The following is a 22,732-nucleotide window of genomic DNA, read 5'->3' on the forward strand; positions in this document are numbered from 1 at the left end:
AATATATACAGAATGTTTCAGAATTCAACTGAATAAATTTATCTTGTTACAGTGGGGTTGTGGACAAGGAATTTAATATAAGAAACTCAGAGTCCCCGACGAAAAATATCTGAGTTATCAGTTGTTTACATTTGATACTCATAATCCAGTATTAAAATAAAATAGGGATATGGAATAGTATAGGATGATGGTTTTGGGATCATTAGGGATTGGATGAAGCTCAACTGTTTAACAACTAATTAACTGTGATTTCAATATTAAGCTGTTAAGGTGCGTACACACTTAGCGAACGAACGAATGATGAAGCGAAACTTCGTTGTTTGTTTGCTGTTTGGAGCAACGTACAAATCATCAGCAAATGGTCAGAAAACATTCACGTTCGCTGATTATCCTCAATAATGGCAGACGAAAATATAATTATAGCAAGTGCAGCCGTTATTATTATAGCCAGTTTAACAAAAAGTAAGTTAAAAACCAAAAGGCGATGGTGGCAGACTACAAAAGTCGCAATCAATATAGAGGCACTGACTTTCATCATGATTTACGTCGAATTGAATTGGGACAGTTTCAAAACTTCTATCACATTTCAGACACAGATTTCGAAATACTACTGTGCGAAATATGGCCAAAAATTTCCAAGAAAGACACAGGCTCGCGAGAAGCAATACCTATTCAGGAAAGGCTAGCATTAACACTTCGATATCTCGCTACAGGAGATTCGTATATAAGTTTAATGTATTTATTCAAAGTGTCGAAACAGCTGATTACCAGGATTGTTCCAGAAGTATGTAGAGCTATAATTGAGGAACTGGAAGATTTTATTAAGGTACGACTGCAAGACAGGGGAAAGTTTCAATATACAGATACCTCACTGACAATATTTATCTTAAAATACAAAAACGAGAGATTTGTCTATGTTTGTCGAATGCGCATCATGCTTATGAAAAGGCACTTTTCAGTGCCAATTTATTTTGTGTGCACAAGATTGGAACTTTGTTCTTTCTGGGCGTGAATTTGTCCAAAAGGAACGACATATTATGTTTATACACAAACCAAGTAGATTCGCACACTTCATCACTCCCCATTCCAGATCTTTTTGTAGACTTCTGTCTTTCCCTCCAGAATGATGTCAGTAGAGACTCAATTTTCTTTTTGATTTCTGTTCCCTACAATGAACAACAAATATGTATCCACTGAAAATAAATAAACAAAAATAATTTTCAAATTTTGCACATGTTTGACTCGCCTACCTTGCAGCTGAACATCTTTCCAATAGCTTCCCAAACATCATGTTTTCTTACTTTATTGTGGTAAGTAGGATGCCTGGGATTCCATAAAGATTCCTGCTCCCTATATGCATTAATAAGATTTATAACAGCATCTTCCATCCTCTCCAGTTTCGACATCCTGTTGGTGAAATTGAACTAAGCGCTGTGTTCTGCTACGAACTACAAACTAGTGGCAAGTAAAATTGCCGTAAAATAACGAGATAGTATGCCACTGCACTGCTTTTTGTTTCACCATCAATTTCGGTATTGTACCCATTTTATAGGGAGGATCACGTAAGTGTAGTTCCTAATAGTCTAATTTGGCCATCTCTTTTGTGTTGCCAACTAATACCAAACATAACCAAAGAGAGTAAAATCACAATGCTACGTACTCAAATAATGATGATAATGATAATGATAATGATAATGATAATAATAATAATAATAATAATAATAATAATAATATAGTATTAACAATAACAATGTCTTGCTTATTTACCACATCTCGTCTTTACATTACAAAGTGTTTCCTAAATGGTTCAGTAATTTTTTACTCAGTAAATAGTATATTATCCTCCTGGACTTCTCCCATATTATGTTGGTAATTTGGATTAGTATGATGTAATATTAAAATGTATTTTGGCTGACACATTGCTTTGGCTAAACAGTTTACGATTCACTTTGAAATGTATGGTCTACTTAAAATACTTACAAGCACTTTCAGGTACTCGCATTTTCATCAGTTTCCTTTACTGCAAACCGAAATTATTACTGCCAACATAACAATTAAAGAATAACTGCCACTTACAAAATCTGTCAGTACCCGAAATTCGAAACGAAGTTGGTAAAAGAAAATTCAACCTGAGAGCTTTGTCCAATATATTACATCCATTGGCAACATGACAACAGATATTTGGGCAACAGACAATATGCCCGCGCATAATATACACATACACATTTCGTCCATAAAACATTTTCACCACAGACATTTCGTCCATGAAACATTTAGTCTATAAACTATTTGACCAAATTTCATTTCGCCCATTAAACATTTTGTCCATGGAACATTTAACTAAATGACGTTTCGTCTGTCTCCTACATAAGAAATAACAGCTTACAGGCTTTCTATCTACAATGTTGCTCGGCAACTGTTCACATTATAGTTATATTCACAGGCTTTCTACCAATGTTGCTCCCAGATTTGCAAGAGGCATTCATAATGGTTGTTGATTTCTTACACGCTGATGTGCAAGACTTGGTGGCATACATGGAGATAACTTCAATGCTGGATTTAGGCTTAGGCAACCTAGACAGTTTCCTAGGACTGCAATTTCCAGGGGGGCAACATTCGCTCGCTCGCTCTCTCTCTTTGCTTTTAAAACATTTGTTCGCAAATCTTTTCTGAAGTTTATTCTTGAACACCTTGAGGAAGTGTGATAATTTTTTCTTATCGCATTGTCGTGATTGGGGCGAGAGTAAAAGGAAAATGTGCAGCTGCATAGTTATATTGTAATGCCAGTATCATGTTATTATACTATGAAAGTGCTTAAATGTAACTGCTTGTATAAACAAGAATGCAGTGTTGAAAATCAAATTGGATGTGTGTTTATTATATCATCGCTATGAATAGTAACCACAACTGTTACATTTCCAATATATCGTCAACAACAGTATTTAATCACTTTCAAGCATGTGCACTATATAATTCGATATGAAAGGTTTATTCTGCAAAGAGTTGGAGTTTATTTTTAAATTTACTTTATACTTCCTATCAAAGTAAGAAATACTCGTAATAATTATATTATCAACAAAACCAATGCTTAAAAATAAACCAAAGCTTGTCTTTCACAAATAAATTCTGTTTCAACGATGAATAGGTTTGAATATAAACCTACTTCTTTGCATCAAGTCTGATGTGCTTCGTCAGATCGACTTTGATGACATAATGAATGCTTTCCTTGTGAAGAAAGTGCAAAGGAAATCTTTATAATTCACAAGTAAGAAGCATGTATTTTAATTCCAGTAACTTATTGTTTTCTGAATTGTAACATTTCATTTAAAACTAATTTAAACTAAACATGACCTGTATAATAGCTGCTCATGAATTGTTTGTGGAGTTGGGGGCAGCAAATTTTAGCACTGCCTAGCAATAGCACTATACCTAAATCTGGCCCTGGATGACTTACATCACTGGACGTCCTAGCAGAGTTCGGTGAGAGCGGTATAGCCCCAATATTCACCTCAGATATGGAATGTATATAACCAAGTTGTGAACAGTTCGCAAAGAACCAACAACTTCGTAGAGGGATGGCATTCACGCTTTCAGAAGTTGATAATGACACATCATGCATCCCTCTGGAAATTCATTGAGCATATATAGAAGGACCAATATGACAACGAACTGATCATAACACAATTAAAAGTGAGGCATAGAAATGCACGAGCGTTGACTAAAAAGAAATATATTTTGAATCAGAAACAGATTGAAATAATTGTCAGTACATACGAAGAGTACAAAGAGCAAGATAACATCCTACAATATTTACGGGCGATAAGCTACACCTTGAAATTGTATTCCGAAGAAGAAGAGAGTGATTGATATGTATTAATTAATTTCTTGCAGAACTTATATTATTTTAAATACAGTAGAATACTCGAAGTTATAAGTAAAAACATAGTACGAAAAATGTGTGGGTAAAAAGTTTATGGATAAATTGTCATATGGCCATAACTGCTGCGTGAACGATATGTCATATGGATGTGTTTGTTCTGTGGGCAAAATGTCTGGGCACCGAAAATCACTATAATCCACTAGGATATGTAGTAATAGGGGAAAAATTGTTAGGTTTCACCTTTAGGGTATTAAGTAAGCTGAACCGGACTATAGAAGAGAATTATCAGCATGATGCTATTGTATAATGAATAACGTGTCAGATCTCAAGCCAAAAGGGTAGTAGGGGACATACAGGCAATGGCAGTCACCTAGGCGAAATCCGTGTCAGACAATTAATAATCCAATTCGAATTCTGGTGAAGGCATTAAAACTGCTGAACTATCCACTTTCAACTACATCTATTAATATTTTATAAACAGTTGCTAATTTTTATATAAATCCTTGAATTAAAGACCACTGTATTGACCGGAATTCCCAGCATATGGAGGTAATAACAGTCATGAAATTTACAATTGAATTTAAAGGTAGCAATCTATTATATGATTTATTTAATATTTTCTAGGTTACAATGTATGTACCAATCAATGCAATTACACAAAAACAATGTTATAATGAATATGAAAATTAAAAAACTTATGTTTTTTATGTCTTTCTCCAAAACAGTCAGAAATTATATTAAAAAAAAAAAACAAAACAAAATAATAACTGCATACAATATTTTGTTAGCTACAAATCCGCTATAAGGAAGTTACATGAAACACAATCTCATATGTTTTCAGTTACAGATATAGTTTAAAAGTTTTTCTAAGGTCTCTGAACGGAATTTAATCAGTCATGTTAAGGCAGTAGTCACATTCATACCCCTCAGCACTATCAACCACTACATGCTGCATGTACCCACTTTCCGTAGCTTGTACAATGATACCATAATTCACCATTCATACCATAATCATTGCACAGAAAGCACTTCTCTCTATCACTCTCCAGTTCATCACTGTTATCACACATGACGAGATCATCCTATGATGAAGATTCAAAGAACTTCTTGGGGAGTTTTTTCTTTGCATCAGATCTCTTCGCAGCAGATCTTTCAGGCTCATATTTCTTTTCTTCTTCCTGCGACAGTTTCTTCTGTTTTTTAGCCTCAAACATTTTCTTCATAGGTGAAGAAATGAGTATTTCAGAGTGCTGCTTTTTCCTTCCTCCTCCTGATCTTCTATTGTTAGATGTACTAGGTCCAGGTGATATCTCATTCAAAATTGCGGAAATACTGGTTTGTGTGTCATTGCATTTTTTCCTTTTCTCCTGGTGTTTCATTGACACCTGCAGAAACAGTTGACTGAGCAGCAACATTGCACTCTGGTGGAGCAGAAACAGGGTCAGATGAACAGATGTTTGACTGATTAGTGGGATTACACTGTGATGTGGCAGGGTGAAGATCAGGGTTATAATAAGCAGAATCTGGAAACAAATTGGGATTTAAAGGGAAAATTCCTGTTGCTTCAAAACATGATAAAGCATTCGCTATGTTAGCAACTCTAGCATATGCTTTGTTGAACAATTCTGCAAGATTGTCAGGTCTGATACACTTGTACTTCCTTCATTTTCATGTAGGTGTCACACTCCTTATTAAATGCTCTCTTGAGAGGTCCAAAGAATGTCACATCAAGTGGCTGGGTTCTGTGAGAAGTGTAGGGTGGCAATGAAACCATAACAATATTTTTCATCCTGCAGAATTCATATGCCTCTAAGGTGCAATGAGAGTAATGGTTGTCAAGAATCAGAACGATAGGTTTTCTGGAGTAGGACGGGCGTGATGGGCAAAATGTTTCAACCACTTCAAGAAAAGTTCTTCATTGGACCACCCATTTTTGGAACAGCTGTACAGTGCAACAGGAGGTCCGCCTTTTTCAAGAGTCGGACTCATTCGTTTCCGAGCATATATAAACATCGGGGGAATATAGTTCCCAGCAGCACTCATTGCACATATCACAGTGGCGTGTGTGCCACGCTCTGCACTTGTAGCTGCTCCTACTCGTTTTTGGCCTTTGGGTGCCAAAATAGTTTCAGGTTCTTGGACTGTTCCAATCCCTGTTTCGTCTACATTGTAGACATGTGATGCCGAGAATCCATACTTTAGGAAAACATCCTCAAGATTAGTGTAAAATTTCGAGACTTCTTCCTTATTGAAACCTTTAATGCGGTTAATACTTACCGCTTCTGGTTTTCTCAAAAACAAAGAAGGGTTTCGCTTCAGAAAACCTTCAAGCCAATAACGTCCTGCCATTTTTGTTTCTTTGGAGAATGGATGTTCTATTTTATTTCCTTCAGCGAACTGAAAGGCTGCATGCTTTACATTGTTTGGTGTTAGACCATAGAAGAGATTTGCCAAAACTTTTAACTGGTTGCACATCTCTACTTCTTGGTCAGGAGTAAAAATTGACCTCTTTCCTAATTTAGGATCATTATAGTTCTGCTTACTTATCCTCTCCTGAAGTGTGCTGAAGGAGATTCCAGTAGACTTCGACACTGACCTGATGGACTTTCCATCCTGGATAGCTCTTATGGCTCTCTGAAGATCTTCTGCTGTCCAACTGCCTCTGTTTGTCTTATGCCTGTATTTGCTAACCATCTGAAGGAAATGCAAAAATAAATAGATGACTAGATAGACAGACAGATAATTAATTAACTAATGAATAAATAATTAAATAAATAAAAATAAATGAATAATATTAAACGCCTAAACTATTAAGAATGAAACTATATCACTTAACATAATGCATGAGATGCATTTTGAAAGGTTATATTCACGTGAAGGTAATGCCGGTATAGTGAAGGTAATGGCGGTCAGTTTACTGGTACTGCCTTCATTGCAGACATTTTGTAAAAGTACGATACATTAATGAATGTAGGTACCAATATCAAACTGCTACTCATTGACTAGTAACATGTATGGCATATTCCTAGTGTGTCAGTATTAAATAAAACAAGATTAATTACTTACAGCAACAGCCTGACGTTTCTTTTGATTTACAAGAATATCAATGAAAACACACAAGCACTCCTCGTAACAGCTACGATTCCACTACTGAAAAAAAAGGGTCTTGCACACAGTTAATGTCATCCTTCCAAGAGTACAGCATCAATCGGAAGGTAAAATCGAGTTATTGTTTTTGAGATAAAGGGGTGACCGGCATTCCCAACTGACTGCACTTACCTGCAGCTCCCCTATGTTCAAGTCCCACTGTGGTAGATTTTTTTATCTCATCAACTCTTTATTTTATTGATGAGATCTCTGAATTCTTTCTTTTCCGAACCACCGAAATACGTATTGTAGTATTAAATTATTATATTTTCGGCAAGGGTGTGCTGTGCAGTAATAGCTACTGGTTCAATATAATTCACTTCAGATCAAGTTAATTGTACTGGACTCCTATGAAGTTCAGTTAGGTATTTGTTAGAAACGCAATGGCCATATGTTGTAGAGGTGGAAAGTCCATGACTATTTTGTGATCTGTGTTATTTTTTTCGTGCATTTTTTTCTCTCATTTTAATGTTTATGTTGTATGAAATTCGTACCTTGTCCACAATAATGGATAAGTATTTCTTAAGCAACATTCTTTCTTCACCCTTCTAAATAATTATTGTCATTATTACATAGTACATTATATTACAAAATAACTAGAGCTGGCTTTTCATTGTTACAACACAAGTTTAAAGTTACAAACCTTAAGTTAATAAAAAAGTCCCTGCTGAAGTTCGACCTCATCCTCTGACAGAAACCACCTAAAGTGTTTACAAATTGTGTCACAGATTTAAAGCAATATTGTATCCGACACATTTCCAAATGTACCACTATGTCACGTACAGGTTAATCAGTGGCATACTGTCCCAAAAAATATTTCATGGCATTACGTGCAAGTTTGAACTCACAGACCCCTACATACCTAGGCCCTTCTACAATCCCTTAAATTTCTTCGGTTGAATTCTGAAACACCCGGTATAATATCACTACAATGCTTCCTCCTGTGTGTTACAGGATCTTGTACCTTGCCAATGAGAGAAGGAAGTGGTAGAAGATATTTTCTTCAAATTTATATTTAAAAGTCATATCGCACTTTAAATTTAGGCTATTCTCAATCAAAAGAATAATAAATGACCTGTTGAGATTTTAATATCTCTATTGTGTATATAATTGTATTGTGTATTGTATAATTGTATTCTGCATTTTAATTTTATTGTGTATTGTTTATATTGTGTATACCATTGCCACCGGGTGCTTCCCCTCTTGCAGTGTCAATAAATACATACATAAACGAGAAATTAATGCAAGTGGAGTTGTATATAAAAAGTGTGCCAAACAGGAAAGAAGTTAAATATTTTAAGAAGAAGAAGAAGAAGAAGAACCCGTGCACTTCATGAACTCCACTCACCTTAGCTTCATTTTTCACTGTCGAAAAATCAATTGGCACTGCAGTTTCCTTAAATACGAACTCTGACTTGAGATCATAGTTGCAGTCTACGCAGTCCTCCTTTAGCATAATCATGTTGCGATCTAAAAAATTCCCTTCCTGCAGAACGCACACACACAAAGAATGAGTAATATTTTATAGTGTATTGGAAATTCAATTAAAGTGTTACAGATTATACTCTAGGATTACAAACAAGTGCTTCACTACAACTTGTAGCAGAAATGATAATTTACATTAGAAATAGAAAGCAGAATGCAGATCAGATCTTAACAACAGCATATTTAAAAAAAAAAAGAGAAATGTTTCCACTTCTGAAAGTGATTAAGGTATGGCCAAATATGTAATAGAGTCCTAATCACATAATACAAGTTAAAACGTTATTTATACAGCAAAACTCTAAATGTTTTCTTTTACGATTTGGATATTTTATTATGATGTTCTACACTACGTATACATCAAAGAAGTACATATGAATATGAATATTTATTGTCGACAGTTGTTACATCTATCTACATGTAGTGATGGCCCTCACATTTCTGTATATGATGCCATCACCACATTTATTTACATTTACACTACTATCATTTTAACATTTAATTTGTCCTATATATCCGGTGGTTCCTCATGCCAAATTGTATTTCCACAGCCCTTGATACTATCGTTTTGGTTGTAAAAGGCCAGATAGCAATACCGTATGATTCGAAAATATTTTTTTTCTGTATAGCTCCACTCATTCACTTCGTTTTATAATAGAATTTCTACTACATAACTTCATCCTCAAAACAGTTGAAGTAAATACCCTTTAGCAAAATGTGAACTTTCTGATTCCACGAACTTTTCGATTCCATTGTTAAAATGTACTTCTATGACTCCAGATTCTATCTCACGAAGTTCACCAGTCGATTTTTTTCTTAACTCAGCAAATGATACAGCGCTATATCCATTTTATCCATTGATGGCATCAAACGGAGAACAAAGGCCAACCAGCTGAATGCTGGCCTCATGTAGGGGAGACTGGAAATGTTTGATACACATGGATAAAAAATTAATATTGTAGCCTTAAATATGCTTCCTGTAGCTTTCTTTACAAAACTACTTAGTTACACAGAGCTTATTGATAACATTAACAAAATACACAATTTAAATTAAAAAAAAACAAAAAACAAAAAATTAATTTTTACTGTATGCAAAGTGTATCAGTCCTTCCTATCATGAACCTGAACAGCAAAGTGAGAGAGGGTAACAGATTATGAACATTAAACATCACCTTTGCTAATCATAATTAATTATTAGAAATTACAATTGTACAGATAGTAAGCCTAATCTAAAAAGGAGTCCTGTTAATAATTTAACAAGAGGTGGCCCACATATTCACAAGGGCTCATCTTAGTTTGTCACTGTGGTGCTACACTGGAGCTAGTATGCTATGCAAGTTTAGTCCGGATCAGCTTATTTAACACCCAAAGGGTGAAACCTAACCATTTTTCCACCTTTACTACATATGCTAGTGAATTATGGTGATTTTCTAGTTTGAAGGTTGAATTTTCTTTTGCCAACTTCGTTTCGAATTTAGATACTGAGAAATACTATAACTAGTAGTGGTTTTCTAACTGTTATGTTGGCAGCAGGAACAGCTGTTGTCAGTAATGCAAAATTCTGAAAATTCAAATTGTTCTAGATTTCTGAGCTGATTATTGGAAGCTAGTGAAATTCGAACATACTAATAATTAATTTACATCAGTATTATATTAATACTTAATAGTTATTTTATGTGTTGCATTGTGTTGTGGTTACAATTCAAGATTGTAGTCAGATAAATGTAAATAAATATAATATATGGTGTGATACATGCACTTGGGTGATTGATAGAAAATGTGCACAGAAACAGCAATTATAACTAGAATAGCAAAATTATTAGGAGCAAGTATTCTTAAGCATACATTTCAAAGTGCCATTCGCTTTTCGGAGTTTGTACTAATCATTTCACGTGATCAAACAAAATACATTTTTATATTAGGCCTTGTGAATCGTAAACTGTTTAATCAAAGCAATGAATTTCATGTTGTCAAGACAAAATATATAGATCATATGAATCTACTAATTTACAACATAATGTGTGAGAGGTCACGAGGAAAATATAGGCCTACTCTTTCATAAATTATTGAACCATACGAAAATGCTTCCCAACGTAAAGATGAGATGCAATAAATAAGAAATCGTTATTGTTAATAGCATATTATTATGGTTGTTGTTTAGTCAACTGTCCGAAGACAGGTTTGAACTCATAACACTCATGAGGCAACTAGGCCAGGAGATAATGGGGTAGGGCGGCCAGTTCCTTTCCTCCTCCAATGCATACATCACCAATTAGCTACATATTCCACTAGTCAGACTTCAGATGCATACAAACAATTGTTCTTCCTCTGACACATATCATCAAGTGAGATGTACTGCCTGATAATAGATATACATATCAGCCAGAATCTCATTATTATTATTATTATTATTTTACATGCCATTGTAAATTTACCCTCTTTGGTGTTAACTGGTATTAGTTGGCAACACTGAAGAGACGGCCAAATTAGCCTTTTAGGAACTGCTCTTATGTGATCCTCACTATAACCATGTATCTACTCACTGGTAATAAAATTCAACTTTTTGTTCTTATATATTCATTAAAATATATGACACTAAAAATTATCATGATTTATGAAAATCATTTTGATTGAAGGTTATTTTAAAACGCAATTTAAACCAATGCCAATTATATCACCTCTTGAAATATCTATCAATCAATCAATCAATCAATCAATCAATCAATCAATCAATCAATCAATCAATCAATCAATCAATTAATCGATCAATCAATCCAATCTTCTTAATGTATCCAGCTGTTTGCTGACAACATGAAGTCCACTGTAGTCTATTCAGTTTTTGTTTTTCACGAGAAATGAGGAGTATTTTGATGGGTGTTCATTATAGATGTTGCTAGTAGCCAGAGTTGGGGTGTAGTCAATATATACTGCAGGGTTGTGTCTTCTGCAACTGGTACTGATGATTTTAATTTACTTCTTTTGTGGTTTATGGATGGACAGTATAGAAGAATGTGTTTCAGATCATCATGATTATTACACCACAGACAAGTAGGATTATCAGATATGTGAAATCCGTGTAGGTACAATTGTGTGGCAATGTGACCTGTTTTGGCTCTTGTTAAAAATGTCTGAACATGTCTGGGCAAGTTTTTGCATATTTTCACATATGAAAAATTTTTCCTTTGTAAGAAGAGAACTATTTGTTGATCCATAGGTTTATAAAATAAAACTTTACTGAAGGAAAGGCACTGGATAGAGATATCACTTGAAGTCTTGGTTGCATATATGTTGTCTGTTTTGCAATGTTATCGACTTTCTCATTTCCAGGTATACCACAATGACTAGGTATCCGCTGAAATGTTATTTCCTTTCAGAATTTTTAGTTTACCGTACTTAGTTCTTTCTGAATTGTAATAATTCTATGTGCATATAGGTTTGGTATATATTTGATTATATTAAATATAGCTCCCTTGGAGTTAGTAAGTATGCAAATAGATTTTTCAGAAATTTGAGTAACACACTGAAGAGCAGCATTAACAGCTAGCAATTCAGTGTCAAGACTGGAAGAGGATGAACATGGTACGAAGTAACTTCCTTGATATTTTGGAATATAATACCGTGCTACTGATGTCCCATCATTAGGGTTTAGAGATCCATCTGTATAAATTTGAAGGTGATCCTTATATGTGCTGCAGAGTAGTTCCATGGCATCTAACTTAAGAATGTATGGAGGATCATTTTTGGAATGATTTCCTGGAATTTATATACTATGTTTTGGAATCACCCATTTCCATGGAGGAATTTCGTTCACAACTGGAGTTTTAGCAATGAGTGTGTCTGTGATATAGATTGGTATTTCTTCTTTCTTTATTTTATAGAAATTACACAGGATATTATCCGACAGTTTGAAGAACATCTGAGATCTGGATGAGGCTTGCAATTTTAAATGTATTTTTAGATCCTTTTGTAATACTTAGTGTCTGATTGGTTGAATATTAGATTCTATTTCTAGGGCAACAGTTGCTGTGGCATAATCTTAAGGCTGAGTTTTTAAGAACAGAAACTTTTTGTAAATGAGTTACTGATGTTCCTCCCCATATTTCACATCCATAGGTCAATTTTGGTCGTATATAAGCATTATGAAACAGACGCATTGTCGTGATATCTGATTCCCATTCCTTATTAGCTATGATCTTCAAGAGATTTAATCGTGGTAGACACTGTGAAGCAATATGGGTTAAATGTGTTTTCCATAAAAGTAACAGGCCACTAGACCTAATACCTGCAAGGACGATGATGATAAAAGTTTTTCATCAAAAATTAATCCTAGGATCTTGGATTGTACTGAATATCTTGATTATTCAAATAAATGTGAGGTTTATAGTTTTTTAAGCTACATCTTCTTGTGAAGACAAAATATTCAGTTTTTGATTGTGAGATAGATAGATTCCATCTATCTATGAAATGTTAAGAAAGCGGGGGGGGGGGGGGGAAAGCACGTAATACAGGACATGGAGACAAGGTGGATAAACAGCTTTAGATTAAAAAAAAAAAGAAAAAAGTCTATTTACTGTAAGTATGTTAACTATAAATTCGGAGATATACACTGCTCAAAACAATTAGAGGAACACTAAGATTTATTTAAATATTTTTTCATTGGATAAAGGTACAGACATGAAATTAATAAAGTATATTATTCATGGTTATTTATGGCTACATTTATCCCCATATCAATAAAAACAAATGAATAATTGCAACAAACAACTTTTTAAAACATTGCACTATATAAGAAATTGAATCTCATCCTTACTTATCAAACTTAAACACCCGTTATAAAAGTCTAGTATCACGTATGGCCTCTACGACATTCGATGACAGCTTGATACCTTCGTGGCATGGTCCCTATGAGTTTCTGTATTTCATCTTGGGATATATTCTCCCATTTCTCCTTTAGAGCATCTCCAAGTTCCTGCAGGGTTTGTGGAGCTTGATGTCGGTTCCTGACTTTCGTATCCAGAAGATTCCACAAGTGTTCAATAGAGTTGAGATCTGGGCTGATTTCTGGACACTCCATTATCTCAATTTTTTCATTATCCCTTAAGAAATCCCTGGTGACAGCCGCAGAATGTGCCCTGGCATTATCCTGAACAAACAAATCCAGGGCCTACTCCAATGGCAGCAGGTACTAGATGCTTTCTAGAACGTCCTCAATGTACCAGATAGCATTTAGTCACTGGGGAACAATTACAAAGTCCATATGATTTGTACATAATTCCGGCCCATACCATTATGGAACCTCCACTGAATCTATCCATTTCCTGTACAACTCTTACAGAAAATCTTTCTCCTGGCCGTCCCCGCACCCTTAAACGACCATCACACGATACCTGGATTTGTCCGAGAAGAGCACAGACTGCCACTGGTTCAGGTTCCAATCCGCATGGTTTTCAGAAAATGTAAGTCTTGCTGCCTAATGCGCATTTGTCAAACGCTGTTTTTAACAGGCCATTTTGGACGAATATTCTTTTTCCTTAATCTGTTCCTTACCGTTTGGTCTGAAACCAGGATTCCGGAAGCCATATAGAGGTCATTCTGCAGGTCTCTTGCAGTTTTTGTACTCTGTTGAAGAGCAGATAGGACAATGTATCTGTCGTCCTGGGGGCTTGTTTTACATTTATGGTCCTGGCCAGGTCTTCTACAATACTGACCTGTCTCTCTGTGCCTGTTGTGTAACCTGGACACCACGGAAGGAGAAACCTCAAGCTCTCTACCCACTTGTCCCAGTGATTGACCTTGTCGTAAAAGAAGTAGAGCATGATACACTTCAAACTCATTAAAATGCCTCATTTTGTCAGAGACTTTAATGAACAAGGCAGTAATCAGCATTTGTCACTACAGCAACGTCAGAAAGCTTACCAATTAGAAGTTGTCGGTGCCTTCCGTAATCAAGGATTTCTTCATATTTGTTATTTCAGGTAATTACTCTGTATTTAGGCCATGGATTTTTTAAATTTGTATCCCTAGATTAAATTAATGTTCCAATTTACATATTTTCAAATTTTCAGTACCACAGCTTCAAAAAACACTAACTTATTCAATTTATTACAAGTGTTCCTCTAGTTGTTTTGAGCAGTGAATAACATATTGTACATTATGATTCAGGCCACATACAGAAATTAGAACTAGTGACTTCCAATGTACTAACCTGTAATAAAGGCTTCTTCTCATCTGTATCAATATTATCACTCGACCATATAGCCAACGGGTCAACCTCGGGTTCCTTCTTGATCATATCCATCACAGCTGAAACAGACATTAACGTGATTGACACATCTGTAGAATGTAAGCTGTTGAAAGAGGCTTAGTTGCTGCCAGGTAGCACGTGGAAGAATCTAAGCTCGTTTGCGTGCTGCTTCTTATGCAACCCTGGTCTAGGGCAATCTCCTGGATAGATGTGGTGCACGGAATTGCACCAGAAAGGATATAGTGCGTCATCGTGAAAGATGTCCAGTACCAGACTATAATGCACTACGAAATGTCGCGCAATAGTACGCGAACTTCGAATTGGATCCTCTTCAATGGCTTGCATATATCGTCGTTGTTCCTGCAATAACTCCTATGTGCAAAATGTGAAATTTTTGAGTAGGAAGGAAAAATATTTTTATTCTTCTGTGGCAGTAGTGGATAGAAGATTGTGAATTCTTACATTTCCGAAAGAAAGAAATATAATTACATATAGAAGATTTTATTATTTGCTGTATCACTATTTACATTATTTAATAGAGCAAAAATCTGAAAATCGATAAATGTCACATACTGTAGGAGTTATTGCCGAAACAACGACGATATGTACTATATATTTTGCTGGAACTTTCGAATTCGTTCTGAACTAATTAAATTATATACAAAAATATAGAATATCTTTGGTATCAGTGAATAGGCCTATGTCCGTATGAATACAGTTTATACACATTTCTAATGCACAGAATAAGATCCCATAAATAAATACTTATACAATAATTATGCACTATTCAAGGTTAGTGTTACTAGGAATACGTCTCTTATTTTATATAATCTGCCAATAGCAGGGGAATTAAAGTGTGATATTATCACAACAATGTTCTCACTATGAGCTATGAGCAGTGATGAATTTAAACGGTGGCTCGAGTGGAGTAATCGCCCTCTCATCTGGATTCCAGGATGTTCTCCCAGATATTTCAGCCTTTTTTAATTACAAAAATATCATTTACACAATATTATAATCCAATTTGATAACACTTTAGAGTAACTAAAATTCTGTTACCGGTATGTAGATTTTCAGGCACTTTTTCCTTTGAAGGTAGGTGTCTGTGTGTTGGTTGAAATATGAATGAAAAGGTGTATTATTTCCTTACACAGCTCCTAGTGAAAGACTTTAATAGACAACCATAGGTAGATCTTACTTCACTCTCCACAGAAAGTGAGAATCAGCATGAAAATGTGTCTCTAGAAAAACCACTTTCGTCCCTACATAATTATCGCCTCATAACAAATTTCTGCAAGGGCAGAAAACGAAGCTAGGTGAAACTGAATGTGTGTGTCTATATACAGAGTAGTCGCAACTGACCGAGCAAAATAACTACCGGTAACAACAAAACCTTAAAAAAAACCTGTCATGTTGTGTTTACTTAATTTTCGTACAGAGGAAGATGCTGGAATGAGAGAACGAATATCAAAAAATTGCTTTATTATGTGAACTGCAAGATCCTCAAAAGAAGGTATAAAAATACTGTAAATCGCTTGAGAGTCCAATGGCTCTACTCATATGGTTGGCTTTCTGAGACCTGAAGCGCTCCCTCCCTTCCTGTATGGATGCTATAGCAGCGAGCTTATCGTATCAGACATTCCTGCAAGCAAAAGTATCCATACAAGTATTTATTTCAGCTAGTATAAGGTTACACTTTGTCCTATAGTCTACTAATGCAAACCTACGCATGTTTTATTATGTCTTCAATATTACTGAATCCATGAAATGTTCTTCGACTTGCTATGAAATATTTTCGTAAGAGACATGTTAAAGAAACAGCTTTTTTTACTGACAGTCTACTCTATACAGTTATCAACTTCTCTTTATAAACAAATGAGTTTCGGGATAATGTATTCCACCTCCAGTGTTCCAGTTGATATTACACTAATTACATTGTGTCAAGTCCATAATTTTCGGTATCATTATACCTTATGTTCATGTTAGATTTATGTTATTAAGTTCAACTTTTACATTCACTTGTTAAATAAATATCGTACAAACTAATTATTAGTTTCATGTTGATTCATAAACCAAATATTATTTACTTACTTATTCTAGTATACATATACTAGTATGTATATACTGAGAGAGAGAGGGAGAGAGGATATGGGTGGGGAGGGGGAAGGGAAGAGGAGAGGAGAGGGAGGAAGGGAAGGAGGAAGGGAGAGTTTATGTCTAATGCCTACTCCACTTGCGTGATTCGGGTTTTGCATACTGTGGAGGTAGCTACATTTCGAAGAATTCATATGGAGAAATACCCGAGAGGTTGGAGAATACTGACATCACGTTCCAGAGAAGATAGGTAAATTTGTTTAGTGTGCCGGTAGTGAGATCAAAATAAGTTAAGTTACTCCTAATGGATCCCAGTTTGAGAATACTTTAATAAGACTAATATGCGTATCACAGTTTCTTAATGATGTGTCACAGGGTAGTTATGATGAGGATGGCAGAGAATTTTTAAGTGGTTTCCGAGATGTTTTACAAGAGAAGGGTAATACTGTGTGTGATGAGCAATAAAATTGAGATATTGAAACAGACTGCGGACCTGCAAAATGAGTTACAGTGAACTGAGTTCATTATATAATATTTGTGGATATATAATCTCTGGTATTATGAAGACTATAAAAACTTGTGAAGTGTGTTTGGACATTGTTGTCTCACATTCATTAGAATACTGATATGTTGAATTTAAAAGTATTAAGTGCTTCAGAGATAACTGCTTGTTTTTTTATTTACTGTGATCATTTGACTCAAATTTTTCTGTAACTCAGAGCATACTTTTAGTAAATATTGAGCTATTGTAAAATATCTTAAAACATTTTTCCTACATAACATGCAGAATGTTAAACCATTCATTTTCTGCCTGTTATAATAATATGACAATAAACTGTCCCTAGGTTTTCAGTCTTAGACTTAAAATAACTGGTATGCGTAGGCCTAAGCAGAAGAGAGACTAGTAAGTTGTTGCTATGCACAGCATTTGGAATAGTACTGTTCAATTCCTACAAATTTATATCATAGTTTTTTTAGACCGACATAACCATTCTGCTGACCTAGTTGTTCATTTGTGTTTAACAGACCCTAGTGATTTATAGCTTAAAGAATTTGGGCTATTGTGAAGGATGTGTCATCCAATTACTTGCGACTTTTGGTATGCCTTGCATGTACAAATATGTGACAGGTTAGGTCTGGGGCATATTTAGGCCTAGGCAGACTAGGCAACTGCCTAGGCAGGCAGATTTGAGGGGGCGGTTTTTAAGCTATCACTGTTGCTTGGGAAAATATGTAATCCTACAAGATGTAGTTTTGATGCAATAAACATAAGAAAACATCTGATATCCCATAGCAGTTAACCTAACCTTACTTTGCAGTTTAGACCTATATTATTTTACGACAACATACAGGAAGCAGGTAAGACAGATAGTATTTTTGTTTTTATATACCTCAGATCTTATTTAAAGACGTTGCGTGTCAATAATTGTGAATACATGAGTATGAGGTTACGATTTTCTTATTAGCTCCATAAGAGCTTTCAGTGTGTTTGGAATCTTAATGGCGGCGGGTGGGCATGTCCAACTCCAATAGCCACACTGTATTCATACAATCACTGTACCATTTTCAAGTTGCACACCACATCAGCGGGCCAAGTTATGCATGATATGTAAAATTAAATTATGGTTTATTTAACGACGCTCGCAACTGCCGAGGTTACATCAGCGTCGCTAGTGTGCTGGAATTTTGTCCTGCAGAAGTTCTTTTACATGCCAATAAATATACTGACATAAGCCTGTCGCATTTAAGCACACTTAAATGCCATTGACCTGGGCCGGGATCGAATCCGCAACTTTGAATACAGAAGATCAGCGCTATACCAACTGTTCTACCCAGGCCGACCATGTGTAGTATCTGTCAGAAGTTATGTCGTGTACTAGGATGAGTAAGTGTAGTGTAGGGAATGGGCGAAGATGATGATGGTGAGGAAGGGAGAAGGAGAAATCCGATGCCTGCACGCACTCTACTCCAGTCGACTAACACCAAGGAGGCTGCCAGGCTTAACGTCCCCATCCGATGGGAGAATCACTATCAACAGTGGCATTTCAGTATACGGATTCCTCATGACAAGTATATCTTAAAATATTAAAAAGAGCAGATTTGTCTGAGTTTGTCGAATGCGCATTATCAGGCTTACGAAAAGGCACTTTTCAGTGCAAATAATATATTTTGTGTGCACAAAGTTGAAATTTTGAAGAGGGAAAGGAAGGAATCTGTTCCGAAATTTATCCCCAAAACTGGAAATATTTACGGATATGGACTTACCTCGGTAATTTTACCAAGCCGATGCAAAGATTACCCTTACCTCTATAAAGTGTACTTAAATGAAAATGAACCACACTTGATAGCGATTTCCTCACTTCCACGTAAAGCACGCAGAGTACAGAATGTAAAGTGGAATATAAGATTGCAGTATGCAGTGAACGAACATCTTCTACTACGATCAAGTAAGCCGTGGTCATTGCAGGAAGGACGAGATGGACGACTGACGAGTATTCACAGCAGGTACTCTGTGTACATTGCACAGCAGGCTCATTGCGATCATGAACTCCAATGAATGTTGCAATATGTAAATGAAAAATCCAATTTAAACACCAATGACGTGCTTTATTAATTTTAAAGATTCGAAATGCAACATGTGAACTATGGAATATTTAAACAAAAAGCAAAGTGATATGATGTGTTGCACGCCGATAAAATACTATACTGCACATCATAGGCGCCGACTTGGGCGGGGGGGGGGGGGAACTTTCATCTTCATTTTATTTATCGTATTCCATAGATCTTACATTAGCATTGAAGCTTTAAGATGTGGAACAAGACAACATTTTACAAGACTAGAATTTTTTGTCGAGATGAAGTGAGGCGAGGCCGAGGATTCGCCATAGATTACCTGCCTCCTCAACTTATACAGTCAGGGATGTTGCCCCCCCTCCCCAATAAAATTAATAGGGGTCTCACCCCCGCAATAATTCGAAGAGATATTTCTCATGTTAAAAAAATAATTTGTTTCAAAGCTGAACTAGGACATAATTCAAAAATGGTTATTTAAATCCATAGAGAGGATCAGTGCCGCAATGAACATGTTAGTAACGCAACTCACAATGCCTCTTACCTTTCTTTCCTCCTATATTTCAGGTAGGTGAAATACATGATGAAATGGTGACTCCACGTCTTTGTCTTTGATACATTTTTTTTTTTTTCCCCAGTTTAGTTCGCATTTTTCAACTAGTGCGATCAAACAGTAATAAAATTGATCATAGTCGGCCTGGGTAGCGTAGTTGGTATAGCTCTGGCCTTCTGTGCTCGAGGTTGCGGGTTCAACCCGGCCCAGGGCGATGGCATTTAAGTATGCTTAAATGCGACAGGCTCATGTCAGTAGATTTACTGGCATGTAAAAGAACTCCTGCGGGACAAAATTCCGACACACCGGCGACGCTGATATAATCTCGACAGTTGCGAGCGTCGCTAAATAAACCATAATTTAAAATTTTACTTAAAATGGAAATAACAGTAAGGAAATACAGTTCAAACTAACAGTGTATTCGATTATATTTTTTACCTAATATCAGTTAAGAAATTATTATTAATATTCAACATTTTGCATAAACAATATTAAATTTGTCTCGAAATTAAAAAAAATAACCGTTTTCAACATTGTTTCAGTAATAGTTTTTTTGTGATGATTGTCGTCGCTGGTTTATACTTGTTAAATTATCAGTGATTGCAATGTAACTATTGATATTGGCTAAATTGTTAATAAACTAAACTGTCCCAAATAAAACTGCAATGTACGGAAACAATGATAAAACTAATAGTTTCTGTTCATCATCGCTGGAAGGATCAACGAAGGATGAGCAAAGCAGTTAAAGGGAAAAGTTAGTTGGCCTGTAAAGTAAGGGCCATAGTTTTCAATCATCTTGGATTAAGCAATTTCTTTAGGTACTCGTACTGCATTGTATTAGGGCATAAACATGGACATTACGACGAAATGAAGAGAAGCAACTAGAAGAATTGAGCGTGTTACATGTACAGGTAGAATAAGAAATGAAGCTGTGTTGGGAAGAGTAGGTGACGAAAGAATGATGCTGAAACTGATCACGTAGAGAAAAAGGAATTGTCTGGGTCACTGGCTGAGAAGAAACTGCCTAGTGAAGGATGCACTAGAAGGAATGGTGAACGGGAGAAGAGTTTGGAGCAGAAGAAGATATCAGATGATAGACGATACTAAGAATGTATGGATCATATGCGGAGAGTAAGAGGAAGGCAAAAAAAAAGGAGCGACTAGAGAATGCTGGGTTTGCAGTGAAATACCTGCCCTGGGGCAGAACACGTATGTATGTATGTATGTATGTATGTACATTGCGTGCGTAGCTTGGCCGGACCGTTCAAACACAATTCATAAATATGTAAGTCTATAGGATCTCATTACCATCTGCCATCATATTGGTTTCAGAGGTACTGTAAAGAAATTAATCGTATGTTTCGTACTACCGGTGTACTTATTCACCCCTGCCACCCCTCTTTATTTATTGATTGATTGATTTACTTACTTATTTATTTACTTACTTATTTACTTACTTATTTACTTACTTATTTATTTATTTACTTATTTACTTATTTACTTACTTATTTACTCACTCACTCACACATTTATTTATTTATTTATTTATTTATTTATTTATTTATTTATTTGTTTGTTTGTTTGTTTGTTTGTTTGTTTGTTTGTTTGTTTGTTTGTTTGTTTATTTATTTATTTATTTATTTATTTATTTATTTATTCCAATCCTCAACAGAGGAAATTCTCTTTAAAATATGTGACTGGTTCACAGTCAATAAATTAGTATTAAATTGTAACAAAACTAACATAATTCAATTTAAATCCTGTCCAAATTCAACGTCGAAAATTTCTAGCACAATAATTAATAACAGATCCCTATTAGAAACAACAACAACCAAATTTTTTGGCTTAAAAATCGATAATGTGTTAAATTGGAAAAATCATATTAAAGATATTACCCCCAAACTAAATTCAGCTTGTTTCGCTATTAGATCTATGCAAAAGATAGTAAATATCAATACCTTAAAAACAATATACTTTGCATACTTCCACTCGGTAATGAGTTTTAGAATAATATTCTGGGGAAATTCCACAGATAGTAACAATATATATGTCTATTACAAAAAAGAATAATTAGAATAATAGTAGGTGCCAAATCTAGGAAATCGTGTAGGGCTATTTCCAAAAAACTACAAATAATTCCCATGGCTTGTCAGTATATCTTTTCATTAATAATCTTCCTCGTATGTAATCGTGAAAACTTTGTAACTAATTCAACAGTTCATAGCATAAATACACGTCAAAAAAATTACTTTCATACTCCATCGGCAAGTCTATCGTGCTATCAAAAAGGAGTACGTTATATGGCAGTAAAAATTTTTAATAGCCTCCCTATCGATATAAAAAATGAAACTCAAAACATAAAATTATTTAGGGCCAAATTAAAGAAGTACCTAATTTCTCACGCTTTCTATTCTGTAGGTGAATTCATGACATTCAACAACACTTCATGAAATTGATACTGAAACTTTGTGTTGTACTAGTAGACTATATTGTAAATCTCGTCTATATATATATTTCATCTAGACTGTGACTATAAATTAAGATTTTATAATAGTATTAAGTTTTTTGACTTGTTCCATATTCTAGCTGTAAGCATGTATGAATACCATGGAATGTTAATAAATACAATACAATACAATTTATTTAATTGATGAACTAGTGGACTTACTCGTGTTACGCAAGATTCAAAATGGAGTACCAAGACCTTTCTACGAGACAATTTATTTATTTAACTAGCTAGCTAGTGAGTACAAATTATATT

General features: G+C 35.2%; 1 protein-coding gene across 9 annotated transcripts in view; it reads right to left on the bottom strand.

Annotated features, from left to right (window-relative positions):
• LOC138701608 (zinc finger protein 235-like) overlaps positions 1–19,318 on the bottom strand; it is a 43,557-nt gene extending 24,239 nt beyond the window's left edge. For 2 of the 9 annotated variants that reach the window (XR_011332650.1, XR_011332649.1), the window contains exons 1-4: positions 19,153–19,318; positions 14,715–14,812; positions 8,376–8,513; positions 6,477–6,574 (exon numbers count right to left, since the gene is read on the bottom strand). Coding sequence is in view for 5 of the 9 variants with exons in the window: in XM_069828701.1 (XP_069684802.1) it covers positions 5,723–6,574; positions 8,376–8,513; positions 14,715–14,812; positions 19,153–19,309 (1,245 nt within the window). In the remaining 4 variants the exon portion in view is untranslated. Of the gene's footprint in view, positions 1–4,473; positions 6,575–8,375; positions 8,514–14,714; positions 14,813–19,112 lie in introns of those variants that run through there. The other 7 variants (XR_011332648.1, XR_011332646.1, XM_069828711.1 and 4 more) reach the window with 5 other exon arrangements.
• Positions 19,319–22,732: the final 3,414 nt, after the last annotated feature.

The sequence above is a fragment of the Periplaneta americana genome, chromosome 1 (assembly GCF_040183065.1).
Source record: "Periplaneta americana isolate PAMFEO1 chromosome 1, P.americana_PAMFEO1_priV1, whole genome shotgun sequence".
Lineage (NCBI taxonomy): Eukaryota > Metazoa > Arthropoda > Insecta > Blattodea > Blattidae > Periplaneta > Periplaneta americana.